The sequence below is a fragment of the Populus euphratica genome, unplaced genomic scaffold (assembly GCF_000495115.2).
Source record: "Populus euphratica unplaced genomic scaffold, PopEup_1.0 scaffold341.1, whole genome shotgun sequence".
Lineage (NCBI taxonomy): Eukaryota > Viridiplantae > Streptophyta > Magnoliopsida > Malpighiales > Salicaceae > Populus > Populus euphratica.
Genome location: NW_011500093.1, coordinates 220,279 through 233,560, shown reverse-complemented (window position 1 = coordinate 233,560; position 13,282 = coordinate 220,279). Strand labels below are relative to the sequence as shown.

Genomic DNA, 13,282 nt, shown 5'->3' with positions numbered 1-13,282 from the left:
TGTTTTTTTTTATGATTAAGGATTACGAGCTAGAACATGTTTGGTTTTTTACTATGAATTCCATGCACAAACCTTAACCTCAACAAAAAAAAAAAAAATGTCTGTTTTATACCTTGTCATATAAAATTTCTGCAATATGAGCCTTGTTTAGCTTTTTAACGGGCCTTGGTGATTCCAGGCAATTCCCCGTGTTTGATACCAAGCCCAGGTAATGAGCTTCCTAAATCGTCATCTATATTTTGACGAAGCATGTTCTGGCATGAAATGAAATTGGTACCTAAGCTAGAAATTCACGTGATGGGATAGCCCAACATCCTTCTGTTGGAAGCTTAATGGGATGATTATTGAAAAATCTAATTCTAAACAGTAAATACAGTTTTGATTATAGCTGTTTCAAGGTCTGATTTGAAAAGGATTTTAATCATTGGGTTGGTGGATTAATTCGCGGATCGTTATGTCAACTCTGGATTTTTTTTTTGTTTAAAACAACATCATTTATTTTAATATTAAAATTAGTTTTAAAGTTAAACATGATTTATGTTAAAGTAATGGAGATCACAAATTTAATTGTCAAATTGACTTAATAATGATAATTATGATTTTATTATAATTTTGAAATTTAATTCGGATTGGTGGGTCAATCCGTCTACTTAGAACTATAATCGAGCCAGGTTTAAAAAAAATAGAGAAAGTAAAGATCTTAAGTGACCTCAAAACCTGATTAACCTGAAATTAACTTTTATTTTTTATTAAAATAATATTATTTTATTTTTTAAAAAAAAATTAAAATTGATTTGAGTAACCTGGTAATCTAGTCAAAACCCAGATCTTGAATCAAACCAAACCAAGTTTAAAAACTTTAGATTTTACAATGCAGGCACTTTGATTTACACACTAAGAATAATGTTTCCATAAATTTAGCAATATTCTTCTTAAGAAAATAATATTTTAAAACTTGTTTTTCAAGAAATTAGCCAAAATGAGGCTATATAAATCACTCCAAACTTGACCATCTTGCAATAATCCAGTTTCCAAAATGTTTTTCTTCATAAAAACCTTAATTAGCTATAGTGTTGATCTTAATTAAAATTTATTTTCCGAATTGATTTTGCCCATCTTGGACCTTATCTTTCATGGGTAGAGCATCGTCAATATCCATGGGGCCTTCTCAGAATTAGACTATCCATTATTAATTTAACCTACAATGCCCATGGGCTGATCTAATCCGAAACCTCTGGTCATTTACAAAAGCCACGTCACGTCAGATTTCTTATGCATAAAATTTTATTACCAGTACCTCTAAAACCCTAAAAATCATAAATCCCCCTTTTCACCAGGGTTTAAGCACGCACTTCACTATCATTCAATCCATGGCAATTTCAAGACTAAGCTTTGCTTGTAGACACGGCTTCCATTATAGTCCATCTCTTTTTCACTGCTTTGAAAAAGTACGTAAATCTCACATTTCTATCAATGTTTATACTAGCCAAGTGAATTTAGATCTTTTCTTTGTAGATGGTTTTTGTTCATTGTTTTCTTGCAGGTTAGATTCAGCTCAGTTGCAGCAATTGAAACCCTTTTCGATCAAGATAATTTTATTAAAGACAAAAATCAAAATTTGGGTACTTTTTACTTTTTTGTTGGGCTGTTTTAAAGTTCTCCGCTTATTGTGAGTTTCGGGGGTTTATATATATATATAAACTTTAGATTGGAGTTTTCTTTTTCAGGGGATCCTAAGGCGCTGGAGTGGAAGAAATGGAATTCCAAGGAACTTGGAATCATTAATTCAACGATTTCAAGGCCTACAAAGAAGGTTCTTGATGGACTTAAGAAAAATGGTAGTTCTTTTGTCCGTGGTGGATTGTTTTATATCCGTGGATTTTTTTTGGTGGCAATGACTTTAAACATTTGTTGTTGGTGATACTTATGTTTATATTAGGAAAAGTTGTTGTTTGTTACTCATTCTTACGATGTTTGTTATAGTCTTTTGTTGTTTAAAGATTGTGTCTTTCTGTTGTTTGTTTTAGGATACGAGGTTTATCTCGTGGGAGGCTGTGTCCGGGACCTTATTTTAAAGAGAACACCGAAGGATTTTGATATAATCACATCAGCTGAGCTTAAAGAGGTTAATTTAAACTTTAATTTCGTACTAAGCCTGTAGAATTGTTGTTGGTTTCTTATTCATGTTGTTTAACATTTGTGATGTCTAAAACAGCTTTAGAATCCGTGTTTCAATGCAACACCATGATAAAATGTTCTGTTTGAGCTATTAAACATGCTTGGTAAAATTTAATCATGTCTACAGGTAGTAAGGGCATTTCCACGGTGTATAATAGTTGGCAAGCGGTTTCCCATATGTCATGTGCACATTGGGGATACTATTGTTGAGGTATGATGCTCTCTTTCTCTCTCACTCTCTGATCGTTACATAAGATAGCTCATTCAAATTTTTCTTATTCCGCAATCAGTACACGTTGTTGTGCCTGTTGAAGCAAGCCACTTCCAGTTTTATTCCTCTTCGCACATAATTGCTATAGCATTTTTCTCTTGGATTTAGGACTAAATGATCTACTTTCTTTTTCTTTCATTTTTCATAGTTCTAACTCTCTTCAATGGCAGGTTTCGAGTTTTAGCACCACCGGACCGAAGTTCAGGTTGGATTTGAGCAAGGGCATCAGTCCTCCCATTGATTGCGATGAGAAGGATTATTTTCGTTGGAAGAATTGTCTGCGGAGAGACTTAACAATAAATGGGTTAGTTCTTGAAGATACAAATTACAATTTTCTAGTCATTGAATTTTGGATCTCGAGTTTGCAGCTCTTCACATTCTTTAAAATGTTTTGACATATATGTTTTTATTCTTTTTTTTTCTTGTATATAATTTGTTTTGGAAGCATTGTTTTAGCATGCATTTTTCTTTGCATGCAGGTTGATGTTTGATCCGTATAAAAGAATAGTGTATGACTATGTGGGAGGTCTGGAAGATATTAAAAAGGCTAAAGTGTGAATGTATTTCATAACTTTGTTGGTTTCTGAATTTCTTTCAATATGCCACAATGTATACTGTCCTCACATCTGCTTCTGTGGACATAGGTGCGGACTGTGGTCCCAGCTGGTACTTCCTTTCAAGAGGACTGTGGTGAGTCTTTGTCTTCAATTCATCTTCTTTATCTTTTCCCCATGTAGCATGCATATGTTTTCAAATAGTTCATTCGCAAGCACCATATCCATAGACAATCCTTTGTTTTCTCTTGTTCATAATTAGGCTTGCATATGACTCCTTTCTATTTGCAGCTCGCATTCTGCGTGCAGTAAGAATTGCTGCTCGTTTAGGATTCCGTTTTACAAGGGAAACAGCTCACTTTATCAAAAACCTTTCTTGCTCGTTATTAAGACTTGACAATGTATAAAGTAGCTCTTCCTTGCTTCTTTATTGTTTCCCATACATTTAACTTTATACAAGAATGTTCCTAACTGACTTAACTCTAATATCAAAATTTTCTAGCAAAGGATCATGATGGAGATGAACTACATGCTAGCATATGGTTCTGCTGAAGCTTCTTTGAGGATATTATGGAAATTTGGACTTCTTGAACTTCTTCTGCCCTTCCAGGTTTGTATTTGATGTTTGATTTCTATATGATATTTATGTTGCTAGTCTAATATAGATTCTTCCTGCAGGCAGCATACTTTGTTCGTGATGGATTTAAGAGACGGGACAAGAGATCTAACATGCTTTTGGTAATCTTATTGTTTTGAATACTTTTGTGATTTTCAAATACTGGTTTGATTTAATTGAGGTTCAACTATAGATTAGAGTATAATTTCTGTCTAATCTCAAATAACTTCTGATCCTGTTTTTGGTTGGGAAAAATCTCTAGAAACATCGTTTCTTGAAATTTTACCATTTCCTACTTTTCATTGTTACCAATTTTCTAAACTAATAATCCAACAAGGGTATACTTCCCTAATAGCCAGTTTTTATGAGAAGACTAAGGTGCCCTAATAGCCAGTTTTTATGAGAAGACTCTTCAAAATACCCTAACAGTTAGGTGCTATGGTACCACTGTGATTGGATTCCTGAAGTTGCCTGCTTATTTTATATGGTTATACTTCCAACCCATAATAGCAATGCCTTCTGGATACGAATGTGCAGTTCTCATCAGGTATCAATCTTTAAGAAGTATTTTCAAGTCCCCATGAGGGTATACGAGGCCCAAAGAGTTTAATAATCACTCTTGAATTATATCATTATTCTGGTATTTGTTTCTGAGTGTATTTTAACAGTTTTGAAACTAAGCATATTTGAGTTCTTATATTCCAAAAACATGGGTGGTTTAGTGGCCTTTTAAATGATTGAAGTGTTTGTTATTTCATCTGCAGTGTCTGTTTTCTAACTTGGATAAACATCTTGCACCTGATAGGCCATGCCACAACAGCTTATGGTAATATTTTTCTTGATCTTAAAATTTTAATTGTTCCTTTTTAAGATGCTATAATAAACCAGACATCATGATAAAAACTTTTTAAAGTTGTTGATATATTAGCAGTGTATCATCTTTCACTATTTGGTGCACTGTCTGCAATGAATGTGAACCCATTTAGCTAATTGAATTATAATTTGTAAACATCATCCACCAATGGATGACTTAATCAATTTAGGAGATTGTTGGAGAGTGACACAATTCTTAGGTAATTCAAAGTCGAATCTTCTTCAGTGAAACCTGTCACACACAATTTGTTTTGCCATGACTGAGTATTTCATATGCTTCAAAAATGAATTTAATGCATGCTTTGGGTTTTTCTTTCTTCCTTTTTTTATATGTTGTTTCATTTGAAGTCTGGTGTTTGTAAGGTGTGTGGTTGACTCATGATCACATTGGCCATTTTGTATGCCTTCAGAATACAAGTACTATTTCAAGTAAATGAAAATTTACCTAGTACTGCTGCTAATATATTGGACAGGAAGGACTCGTCACAGTTTTTCTTTTCTTTTTTTTTCCAGGGTTGGAATCTTAGCATTCCATAAAGCATTATCTGACCAGCCAAGGGATCCTATGGTGGTTGCAGCATTTTGTCTTGCTGTAAACAATGGTGGAGATATTTTAGGAGGGGTAAAAATGGTGAAGAAGTTCACCAAGCCCCATGATGCTAGCTTCCATGAGTTATCCGAACCTCAGAATCTTAACTCTGAAGCACTGGTTGATGAGGTTGTGGATTTTGCAGCGTCTGTTAAACAAGTTCTATATTGGATGACCGATGAGTATTGTGTTTCACAGGCAATGGCAGAGTACCCTCAAGCACCATGTTCAGATTTGGTGAGCATTTCCTTTTCTTTTCCTTTTTGCTTTTCCAAGTTTGAGGCAGTGGTTTGACTTTGACGTCCACATTCTAATACATGCAACAATAGGGGTCTCGACTATGGACTTGAACCAAATGCTCTTTATGCTGGCTACTTGTCCATTTTTCTTGTTGGCAGCAGGTGGTTTAAAAATGTTCAGTCAACTTTTATGAGGGGATAAAATTGGCCATTGCTTTCTTGCAATGGTTAAATTTTTCCTGGGCTAGCAACCAGGAAAATGGAGGTTCAAGTCTTGAGAACAACCACATCTGAAAATACTAAATGAACAATCGTGTAATCATCTCTCCTAGACCATACTCCCGTACTTCATCAGGTCCATAACTAGATAGTGTCATTTTAGAGGAAATTATCTCTGCAAAAGTCTGCATTCCATTTTATTAAATATAATTCCATTCTGAAATGCCAGATCCAGCTATTTTTTCAGCCTACAACAGATTTACTGGACATTTATTAGAGTGCTTCAAATAATATTGGTAGTGGGAAATATCTCTGGTATCAGCTATTTTCACCAGAAATGGAAGTATTGATGACAGAAACAGCACTTGTCCACTTTTTATACAATGTAGGATCAGTGCCTTCAGATCCATGCAATCTATTAGCTGATTAGCAGTGGATGTGATTTCTAAACATACGTTTGAGAATGAAGATGACAGTTGTGTGGAGAGTATCATGCTTTTCAGTGTTTCATTTTGAGAATGAAGGGACATGCCTGTTATAATCTCCAATGTGTTTTGCTGCTTCAATGTTTTCTGCATTCATAGTATATACTTAGTCATGTGGGACATGCCTGTTATAATCTCCAATGTGCAGGTATTCTTTCCATTGGCAGTGTATTTAAAAGTGTGCAGGATTTTTGAGTGTTCAAGAGAGGGCTCACAGAAAGCATTTATGCCAAAGCAAGGGAGAAAGATTAATTATGAGATGTTGGCTTTGGGAAGCCTGCAAGAAGTTCGGCATACTTTTGCGAGGGTTGTCTTTGATACTGTGTTCCCGCTCAATTTAACCTAAACCTGGACCTCAAAATCCAAAACTAAGATACGAAAGTTGAACTGCAAAGGCCCGCAATATGAAATGGGAATTTTTTCCTTGATATCATGGGGAAGCCTCAATTATTCGACCTGCTTCCTAATTTGGATGAGTCTTATTCTATATGTAATTTTTTCCTTGATTTGTTTACTCATGTACATAAAGTACACTCAATTACAGGAAAGGATTGACTTCCATGTTCTTCGTACATAAGCTCTCGCTCTCATGAAAGTGGCGAAGCTGAGATATTTTTTTATATTGGAACTGAAGTGCCTGCCTCACACCAAGCTTACAAATTGGCTGAAGTTTGGTATCAAAGATCAAGGCTTCTTTCTTGCCGGTTTGGTGGAGTGCGTTATTGTAGAATTCAGTTTTTGGCATATTGTTTCTTGTAAATTTCCTGTTGAGCTTAAGTAACCAGCTTGAACGCTGCTGAACTCCAAAAAATCCGAATCCATGCGGACAGTTTCTCGAACCTTTACTAGAATGTTATAGATCTGAATTGGGTAGTATGATGTAATGTTTTCTAAGCAAAGCTATAATAGTAAATCAAGAAAGCAGTGTTGCATATTCAAGCAGGTAACATTTCTTTAAACAGTCATCACAGAAGCCAGATTCACCAGATGATGAGCATTGTCATCGCGAATCAATATCATCCGGGCAATGTATATATGGACAACAACATGTGAATTCAGTAATCGAAGAAACTGGTATTTCTATAGCATCATATTCTTCGTGTGGAAACTGAGATGCAACATAACTTGTTACGTTGTACTAACTTGAACAAGTCTCAGTAGATGATGAAATTAATATCCTCTTATGAATCAAGCCACAACAACAGAACAATGATAATCATGTTTTAAAAGAATACTGCCCATGAGAATGGCATCAGGTAACCTTCTATTATTTGTCCATCAAAAAGAAATCCCTTCTCTTCAACGTAGAAGAGTAATATCTTGTTCACTGATAAGCTTAAAATTTAAGCTTCTGCAGCTGGAGCTGGAGCAGCAGCACCAGTAGTTGGTCTGTGAAAAGGAACAATTACAAAGTCATTTGAATGGAATGCAATATCTCCAAGGATGTAAGAAGGAAGATAATAAAGCATGAGACAATACAAAGCTCAAGGAAAGGAAACTTACAGCCCAACAAACACTTTAAAAGCATCATAGATAACCCATTGAGCTCCTGTAAGTGTTCCTATCATGGCAAGTCGGAGAGGAAGGCCACGGGTAAAGAGCCCCCATAAACCTAGCTGCCTGATAGCCTGCAATAGAAGACACCAAGACAAAACATTGCAGGTGAATAAATGCAGAAACAATGTGGGAGTAGAACACTTGTGCATACATTACAAACAAAGAGGAGGGTTGCTAAAATTCACTTACATCACCAGCAGTTGCCCCCTTGGCATTGTTGAGGAAAGACACCAGGTTGTCAGCAGGCTGTGAGACAATAGTACAGAGTATACCAGCAGCGTATCCACCACCAAAGCTGACTCCAAGCTGCAAGGTTTTGCTGCACTGGTCTTTGGGTGTTGGGATGACATTCTTGTATAGGTACTCCACAATATTCTCAAAGGATGCAAATTTCATCATTGTATCTGCAAGGTACAAATTCCGATGATCAGTAACATTCTTAACAAATGTAGGAAAGACGGAATTCTTCTAGCAACCAAATCTAAGGTGGGAACGTGAAGTAATTAAAATGTTTTGGCTTACATGGAATCTGACGCCCCCAAAGAGGAACAATCCCTCTGTATAACCTGAGAGCATTTTAAACACACTCATCAAATCGGAATTCAGTCATTTATATTGTTCACTAAAAGTTAATGAATAATCACAAAACAAAAGATTTTTTGTGACAAAATCATACCCAGAATAGCCTTGAGCTCTGATAAACTTAGGCATACCATCTGCCAAGCCCCTAGCAAAACCAGGCTGAGTTTGGACGCGAACTTTCACTGCCTCCATAGGGCAGAGAGCAACATCAGCAATTATTTCAGCAGATGCTGAGCCAGCAAGATAAATCAAGGTCTTGTACTTGGCTGCATACTCAGGGCCAGCAATATCTGAGTAGTACTTCTTAAAGAACTCATAGAATCCGTACTTGCAAGCACCCTGAGCACTGTAGCCAAGCAAGGTAGGCGCCCATCCTCTAAACAAAGAAACCAAGCAAGGTAGGCGCCCATCCTCTAAAGAAACCTTTAACTCCCTGCTCCCTGAGCAACACCGCAAATCCTGATGAAATGCTCTTGTACTTTGATGGGTCAATCTGAGATATAAATTACAGTAAAATTTCTGCAGATGACATACTAATTGTGGGGTATTCATTAATAACCACAACAGTATGTGGCTATCAAAAGTTGGAGACAATATAAAACCCATAACCATAATTTCTTATCACTGAAATAAATAATTAATCCACAAAAACATCAAGGGTCCTAATTTCTGCAGATTTAAAATAATTGACCATACAAGAAACAAGATCTTGCACGCCTTTAGAAAGTTCATGGAAGAAAGAATCAAACAGTTTGAAGTCCACAACTAAAATTAATTTTGCCTCACAGGTTGAGGGTCCAACTTATCAACTCTCAAATAGCCAACCATTAGGAAAAGTAAGAAATTCCATTGTTATGATCTCTTTGAGTGTTTGTGTGTGTGTAACAGCAAAAACCCTTAAAACTCAATAATAAATTAAAATCATTTAAAAAAATGCAAGAAATTATGCAGTCCTTTCAATTCATAATTTTTTTTTACAACATCCATAAAAAGAGTGTAAGATCATGGGCAAAGAGTTAGTTAAAAAAGAATCATCAAATAGAAAACAAAAAGGAAAAGGAAATTTTTTTTTTTAGCTTTAGTGTTATACCTGCATGTTGCACTTGACAACATCAAGAGGAGTGAGTGCCGTGTGAGTGAGTCCGCAGCTAAGAATCCCACCAGCAGTACAAGCCATATAGAAAGTTGGTGAGTACATCTCTATCTTTTCCGTAGGTGCTGGTATCACAAAGTTCTTTGACAGCACTCCATGATCACCACTATCAGACGATGGCCAATGCTTAGATTGTTGCAGTAATCCTCCATTTCTAGAGCCAACTGAAGAAGAGTACAGAAAGCTTGGGATCAAAGATTGACAAGAATTCTCGTTCTTGGCCATTTGAAACAGATCTTTTTGTTGAATCTTTTCGTGTTTTTTCTTTGTTGGCCTTTCGTTTCTCCCCCAGCCTTTGGCTTCGAGGAGAAGTGGAGCTACAGTTCTTATTCGAAGGAAGGAAATAAGGAGAGAATTTGCCGGAGAGGGACGAGAAATGCTTGGAGCGCAAGAAAGTTTTTCAAAGAGCTGGCCTTCCTTGGCGCGGTCATTAATTTATAGGGCTTCTTCTTCTTTTTTTCCCTTCAAGATCTTTCATGGTTTTTAAATTATTCGACTTTTATTTTATTTTTATTTTTTTTAATTTGTAATAGTATGGTCGGATTTTAGCTCCAACGTATGTGGAAACAAATTATGAACTAGTTGTTCTTTATTTTTTAGATAGTTGTCCGTATTAAAAAACACGAAACTTTACCAATAAAAATCAACATCATCTCGAATTTAAAAACTTAGATTAATAGGGTACAATTAAATCTCTTTTTTTTTAGCTGACATGATTGAGAAACTTGTTCAGAAGAAAGCTGAAGGTGAAAGCTGAGCCCAAGAATCATCAGTTTGCCAGGATTGATAGTGTTAGGATTTTCTTGATAAGTTTCCATGCCATATTATATTTTTGTGATGCAAACACATGTTTTTGGCCCGTGATAGATTAGAGCATGATTGCTACATATAAGATTTAGCCATTCATGAGAAATAATTTTTAAAATATTTGGTGTTTGTTTGTTATTTAAAAAATTAAAAAAAAAATTAACTTGATTTCTAGAAAAATATTTTTTTTATTTTAGATAAAAAACATTGTTAAAGAATAATATAAATTATATTCTGGACCTTACCAATAATTTAAGCTATGGATTAAGATAATTATTTAACATGGTATTAGAGCTTTGATTACCAATTAGTTACGAGTTTAAATATCATCATTCATATTTATTTGATAAGAATTAAGTACTAGGTAATATGAACTTGTGCAAATTTCAAATCCAAACAACTTTTACTTGAGATGATGTGTTAAAGAATAGTATAAATTATATCCTAGGAGTTTAAGTTATAGGGTTGAGATAATTTTTTGATAAACACTTTCTGGAAGTTGTAGAAAACTTAAAAATATCATGTTATTTGTTGATTATATCAAATTTAAAATTTTTTGATAAACACTTTCTAAAAGTTATAGAAAACTTAAAAATATTATGTTATTTATTAATTATATCAAATTTGATCTTCAAACTTTTAATTGCTATATATTTTGTTTTGAATTTATTTTTTTTAATTTTATCCCTTAAAATTTGATTTATATATCAACTTTAGTCCTTATTTTTTTTAATTATTTTTTCTCTTATCTTTTTTTAACTAAAATTTTTTTATCTATCATATCTGATTCTTATTAATTTGAAAAATATTTATTTTATTTAAAATAATTTATGAAATTATAATTATTTTTTTATTTCATATATCTTTCAACTTTTTTATATATTAAATTTTATGTTTATTATTTATTTTATTAGAGATAATTTATAAAATTATATTTTTTTTTCAATTTCATTCTCATTTAGTTTTTAAATTTTTAAATTTTATTTTTTTAATAAATTTTAAAAAATAAAATATTAATAAATTATTTTCCAACTTATTTTTCATAACATAATTAAACACTAAAATATATTTTTTAACTTACTTTTTATGATATTATTAAATATTAAAAAATAATTAATTTTTATAAATTTATTTTAACAAAATATTTTAAAAAAACATAGAATATTTTTTAGTTAACGATGCATAACAACCGATGAGTCACTGGGCTTTCCTTTCTTTAATCTATGAACCCATAATTGCAAGGCGATGCACTGCCCGCCCACCACTTCCTCTTCTTCCCTCGTCTTTCCCATTCTTGCAAGCTCAATTAGCACTTCGGCACGACATTAAGTACGCTCTATGTCTGTGATAAAAAATTAGATGATTAATTACTAGATTACAGCTGGCAAGGAGACATTGGGGGGTCGGTTAAATATTAATGATTGAACAGATATGTGCACGCGCCACCAAATTGTAGAGGGACAGCCGAGACGAATCGGCCATCGTCATGGAGCTATGTTTTTAACCACTTGAATCGGTTGCGTACGCATATAATTCATCATAAAAATTATTCATAAATCTCATATTTATTTGCGAGTAAAAGTGCAGCTCCCAGAATATAATTCCTCTTTTATTATTTACCATAACAAAAGGCTGTCCCGTGTGGTTTGCAAACAAGAGTTTTTCTGTAGCAAACCAGACCCATTATTTTCTTGATCTTGATCCGACCACCTGTTCTTGCCCCTGCAAACCTTGTACGAGATTCTAAAGAAATTTATAAGGTATTTGGATGTATGATAATTGTTATTTTTTAAAATATTTTTAATTTAAAAATATATTAAAATAATATTTTTTATTTAAAAATATTTTTTAACATAATTATTAAAACAATTTAAAAATAAAAATTTAATAAATAAAAAATTTAATTTTTAAAAAAATAAAACACATTCTCAGGCGGTGAAAAATGCCTAGGCAAAACGTTGATTTTTTATTTTTTCTATCTTCTTTCTTATGGGCTGACTCTATTTACATATTTATTTGTATGAAACTTCTTCTTTTTTCTACAGTTACGTTGTCTTACTGGGTTTTTTTTTCTCTTTTTACTAATATCTTTTTAATACAAATTTCATAGCATTCATAATAAATAAGAAAAAAGAAAACAAAATAGTATGAGCTATTTATATATTTATTATTTACCATAACATTCATAATACATACCATAAAAAATCCTAGAGATGTTATTAGCACAACCACTACAAAGATCCCATTTAGTATTGCACTTCAATCAATTTTTTTAAAATTTTATTTTAGTTTTAAATTATTTATTTTGTGTTTTTATATCATTATGAAAAATATTTTTAAAAAAAATATTTTAATATATTTTTAAATACAAATATAATTTAAAAACAACATTAAATTCACTTCACTGGTGATTCTAAATCACATCTCGTGAAGAGAATTTGAACCCTGGATTTGCTGCACTAAGCCATGTAAATTAAAAAAAAGAAGTTGTATTGCAATTACATCCACAAGGGGATGAACTCGTCATCGTAGAAAGAAATTTAATAACAAGAAAATTTAATATTTTTTCATGTTATATATATTTTTTAAAAATATCCAAGAACAATTTCAAACACACTATTTACTATCAAACTTCAGAATAATTAGTCGTATTTTTTAAAAAACAAAAAGAAAGTATTAACCAAATGCAATTTCATTATTGAAGATTCTTGATAAAATTAATAGAAGGGTAAATTACAAAAAAAATCTGCTGAGATATTATGAAATAATAGTGACTACCTAAAAAATTGAAGATGTTACAAAAACTCATTCACGTTTAAGTGAATATTGCAAAAAACCATACTTTGTATCCAAAACACCTTTAATATTTTTTAATCATTCCCATAATATTAAAGATGTATTACATATAAAAAAGGTTTTTACAATGTTTTTAAACCACTAGATGGTCACGATAATTTCATAACACATGAGGGAGTTATTGTAACTTATCTTTAATAAAAAAAAAAGATAGAGCCGGGCAGCATAAAAAATTTTAAATAAAAAAATAAATTTCTAACAAATATTTTATATTATGTGTTATATAGACATGTGTTATATATAAAAATAAATTGAAATATATATATACTAACTCATATTCAATATAATTGATTTAAGAATACT

At 32.7% G+C, this 13,282-nt stretch overlaps 2 protein-coding genes across 5 annotated transcripts; one reads left to right on the top strand and one right to left on the bottom strand.

Annotated features, from left to right (window-relative positions):
• The first annotated feature begins 1,266 nt into the window (after positions 1-1,266).
• Positions 1,267-6,823, top strand: LOC105109184 (uncharacterized). Of its 4 annotated transcripts, none has more exons than XR_839188.1 (14): positions 1,267-1,448; positions 1,544-1,622; positions 1,728-1,838; positions 2,028-2,125; positions 2,306-2,389; positions 2,620-2,753; positions 2,929-3,001; positions 3,094-3,139; positions 3,295-3,404; positions 3,506-3,613; positions 3,682-3,741; positions 4,384-4,445; positions 5,006-5,675; positions 5,769-6,052. XR_839188.1 is itself a non-coding variant. In XM_011003799.1 (14 exons), the coding sequence occupies exons 1-14, from the start codon at positions 1,371-1,373 to the stop codon at positions 6,368-6,370; spliced, it is 1,554 nt and encodes a 517-aa protein (XP_011002101.1). In that variant the 5' UTR covers positions 1,267-1,370; the 3' UTR covers positions 6,371-6,823. The 4 variants fall into 4 exon arrangements, 3 of the variants coding, with proteins under 3 accessions (XP_011002101.1, XP_011002102.1, XP_011002103.1); XM_011003799.1 differs by lacking the exon at positions 5,769-6,052 and adding an exon at positions 6,173-6,823 and having other exon boundaries at positions 5,006-5,318; XM_011003800.1 differs by lacking the exon at positions 5,769-6,052 and having other exon boundaries at positions 5,006-5,318; positions 5,411-5,762.
• Positions 6,824-7,074: 251 nt separating this feature from the next.
• On the bottom strand, positions 7,075-9,806 carry LOC105109183 (mitochondrial phosphate carrier protein 3, mitochondrial-like). The gene is made up of 7 exons (XM_011003798.1): positions 9,254-9,806; positions 8,586-8,656; positions 8,258-8,548; positions 8,104-8,147; positions 7,771-7,985; positions 7,528-7,652; positions 7,075-7,413 (listed from the first exon to the last, which is right to left on the bottom strand). Exons 1-7 carry the CDS (start codon positions 9,539-9,541, stop codon positions 7,368-7,370), a joined length of 1,080 nt encoding a protein of 359 aa, XP_011002100.1. The 5' UTR covers positions 9,542-9,806; the 3' UTR covers positions 7,075-7,367.
• Positions 9,807-13,282: the final 3,476 nt, after the last annotated feature.